The 4,183-nt window shown below is 39.4% G+C and overlaps 1 protein-coding gene across 1 annotated transcript in view; it reads left to right on the forward strand.

The window, feature by feature from the left end:
- Positions 1-4,183, forward strand: part of Stpg2 (sperm tail PG-rich repeat containing 2) — a 174,719-nt gene that overhangs the window by 85,991 nt on the left and 84,545 nt on the right. The window contains exon 10 of the mRNA XM_021196975.1: positions 1,696-1,788. Coding sequence (XP_021052634.1) covers positions 1,696-1,788 — 93 coding nt within the window. The remainder of the gene's footprint in view (positions 1-1,695; positions 1,789-4,183) is intronic.

The raw sequence follows: 4,183 nt of genomic DNA on the forward strand, positions 1-4,183 counted from the left end.
TTCCACTTTAAAGTATTCTATCTGTTTACCTGGGATTTCCAGTATTTCCTTCTTAAAGTCCTCCATCATCATCATGAGAAGTGACTTAAGATCCATGTCCTGCTTTTCTGGTGTGGTGGTGTATCCGGGACTTGCCATGGTGGGAGAGTTTGGTTTTGATGATGCCAAGTAACCTTGGTTTCTGTTGCTTCTGTTCTTATGCTTGCCTCCTGCCATCTGATTATCTCTAGTGCTTGCTGCCCTCAATATATCTGATTGGAGCCTGTCCTTCCTGTAATCCCAGTTGATTCAGGATGTCTCAGAGTTCAGATTTCTCTGTGATTCTTTGATTGTGGGCTTCTGTGAACCTGAGATTCTGGGTGTGTCTGAGTTCTTGGCAGTCAAGCTCCTCTGAGACACTCAAATACTAGTGTGATCCAGCTCTTGTTATCCTGGGATCCTGTTGTCCAAAGATCCTGGGCATGTTACAGTGCGTGGAAGTGGTGTCTCCTTTGAGGACTGTGGAGTTGTCTGGTCTGTTTCAAACCAAGGCAAACCTGAACTGATAAGAAGGAACCTGAGCCTCTGGTCAGGAAAGGATCTGGTGTCCTTATTCCTGCTGTCACAGGCCCGTTACTATTGGATTGGAGAAGCTGTTGCGTTCCACTCACCAGTGATCCTAAGATCATGTGGGCAGTCCTCTATGGATTGTAGGGGTGTCTGCCCACTCCACGCCCTAGGTGACCCGGTGCTGGTGCAGACCAGAAGGGATTTGTGCCCCTGGTCAGGCCAGTTCTCTGCTGCCCTAGTGCTGTCTCAGGTCCTGTGCGCAATTGGATTGGAGCTGATATTGTGTTCCACTCACCAGTGATCCTAAGATCGTGGGGGCAGTCCTCTAGGGACTGTGGGGGTGTCTTCCCACTCCGCACCCTAGCTGATCCGGTGCTGGTGCAGACCGGAAGGGCAAGTAATTGATTTCTAATTATAACATTTGAGTATAGCTAAAATTCATTCTAATATATATATTTATTTTTTAAATTATAGTACAATTATCTATTTCGCCCCACCCCCATTTACTCCTTCCAAACTCTCTTCTACACCACTACTTGCTACATATTTTCCTAAATTTGTAAGTACAGTCTGTTTGGTCTGTTTAATATTGGTCATATGTGTCTTTTCAGGGCTGATCAGATGTTACTGGATAACCAATGAATGAATGTATTCTTTCCTGGGAATGACTACTTCTCTGGCTCTCAGCATTCCTTAGTAGCTTGTAGTTGTTAGCGTGTGGGTGAGGCCCGTGGCCTTTCCACTGTGCACACTCGCATGTCTCCTGTTGTTGCTGTTGTAAAGCTCACGTTTCGGCAGCCAATTATCGGTGCGACATGATGGGTGTAGATAGCTTCTGACATTTGTAGGAGACACAGTCTCATAACAACCTCCCTTATATATTTAACTAATGTATTCAGATCTGTTATATTTAAACTAGAAGCTTTAGAATCAACTGATTCCATTGTATGAGTCACTGCATTTAAGTCTTTTACTTTTGTGTCCTCTGTAAAAAAAATTAAGTTTGAATATTTGTCTGCTTTTATTGATGGAGCAATATTGCCAAGTTTCATTGCAAGTTTATTGATATTAGTGCTATTTACACTGATAAAATAAGCTGTATACCCTTTAACTCTTTGTTTCAATGTGCTTCTTTGGAATTCACAGGTTCGAAGAACTCATGATGAATTACCTAACTTGACAAACAAATATGCTGCTTTCTTGTCGAGAGCAGAAAGAACTCCACCAGTGCGAAAAATGGTAAGTAGACTCCTATAATCAAACTTACTTGTAGTTTTAGAAATGGAGCAGACTATGCAATATAGGAATTATACTACAGCCTTAGATAGGGACCTTGGTAAACTGCTCTAATGTCTTTGACTAGCTTAATACTTCCACATTTAGCAAAAGTACACATTGCTGTAAGAGACCATGTTACATGGAGCTTGTAGAATCACAGAACATTATTACCAGGACATACATGAAAGCTGAGAGTGTGTCAAATTTCAAGTAGAAAGTATACTTTAGATCCAACTCAGTTTTCTCATACTGAATTTCCCCTTTCTTTCCCTTTAATTACGTTTTGAAATCTAAGACTCACCAGGATTCTTTAGTTCATTAGACAGTTTTAAAAACTGTGTCCATTTGAATTTTTCCAACAATTAACAATTTTATAAGTAGCTCATCTTGGGTAAATGGAAGAGTAAATCAAATAAAACTTAGAAATGAAGTTGATTGTTTTATTCAAATTGAATTTATTAAAAAACCTCTCAAAATAAAATAGTTTTAAAAAAGTTGGATCAATTGATAATATTACTGTGGTCTGAGTGTGTGTATAAATTCATATGCTGACATTTGAGTCACCAACATGACATCATTCAATGAGACTTGCTGTAAATAATGATGTCAGAAGGGCAGGAGCTCCTTGGCCCTTCTAGGATATCACACCCAAGAGAAGCTGCTGCCGGTTGTGGGGAGGCAAGGCCATGCCAGCCGGGGAATCTGTCTATGCCTTGATCTTGTCCTTTCCAGCCTGAGAACAGGAGAAATAGATTTCTGTCCCTTTGAGTATTTCATTGCAGCCCAAACTAGGACAGTGGTTACAATGTATGTGTATAAGGGATCATTCAAATATTGTAGAAATCAGATCATCTTTAAAATATATTGTTAATGACAAACTGGTAAAATGGGATCATCAGCCAGCATTCAAACCATACACACACATCTCAAGCAGAGCCCTGTTGAAATTAGACCCTATGATCATTGAGGTGGCAAAATAACCAGTTCATGAACAAGATGGACTATATTAAGGAAGAATCAGGAACAATAAAAATTACTATACTTGTGAATTTTTAGGAAATCATAGGAATCTGGCAAATGATATTCAGAAATGATTTTTTTAGGGCATTAATTAGATATATGAGACAGGATCAAAATTAACATCAGGTTATACGAATTTTTTGTAATTATGGATTCAAAACATTCTCCTACCCCTAGATTAAGAACAATAGAAAGTCAGTGGTGGCTGAGAGGGAGGGTTAGTCATTGTTAAGGGATAAACTCCCACAAAGATCGCATGATCCCAGGTGGTCATCTCTGCACACATTTATATACAAGCAAAGCTAACCAAAGCAGTAGGTTATATATACCTGTGTACATATTTATACGTATGAATAGACATGTAAAATAACAATGAGTTTGGGAGTGGGCGGAAGGAGCTGGAGAAGGGTGAGAGAGGTAAGAATGATCTGAAACTAAAACGATACTATTGAAAAATAAAGACAGTTCAGACTCCTGTAGCACAGTGGTTCTCAACATTCCTAATGCTGTGACCCGTTAATGCAGTTCCTCATGTCATGGCGACCCACAGCCATAAAATTACTTCATTTGCTACTTCATAACTATAATTTTGTGACTGTTATGAATCATAATGTAAATATACAATATGCAGGATAGCTGATACGTGACTCCAAAGGGGTTGAGAACCACTGAACTCTAGTAGCTTCTGAAACTGGTTGATTTTTCTCTAGTTGTTCAGTAAGTGTGCTAGGTTAGTTTGCTCATTTCTTAATTGGAGAGTTTGAGGGTTGAGCTGTTCTTCAGTGCCTCATTGTCATGTATACACAGGATCTACAGGAAACATGCCAAAAGTAATCTATGACTAAAGTGAGGACTTTGTTACAATGACTTTAGCCTTATGTCTGCCACAATATTGCAGGCAGTGGGACCAGCACCTGCTGTCGCTAAGGCATCAGTGCACATATCTGCTTTACTGCAGTGGAGAAAGATGCTACTGCTGAGGTCTCGGGGACAGGGGCTCTTGTCACCACCTCACATGGATGTTGTTGTTCTTTGTGGATGGGAACTTCTTTTTAGTATGGTCCTTAATTTTTTGAGATTTTTTTATGTAATTATATAATTTCCCACTTCCCTTTCCTCCCTCCATACTCTCCCATATGCCCCAGATTGTTCTCTTTTTAAATAATTGTTATTACATGCATCTTTACATATGTACATCACATATATTTTTAAATACATAAAACAGTTTATCTTGTATGTTTTTTTACATTTCATTTCCTCCCTTTCCTTCCCCTTTCTTCCTTCCTTCTTTTCTTCCTTCCTTCTTTTCTTCCTTCCTTCTTTTCTTCCTTCCTTC

Source organism: Mus pahari, chromosome 4 (assembly GCF_900095145.1).
Source record: "Mus pahari chromosome 4, PAHARI_EIJ_v1.1, whole genome shotgun sequence".
NCBI classification, from domain to species: Eukaryota; Metazoa; Chordata; class Mammalia; order Rodentia; family Muridae; genus Mus; species Mus pahari.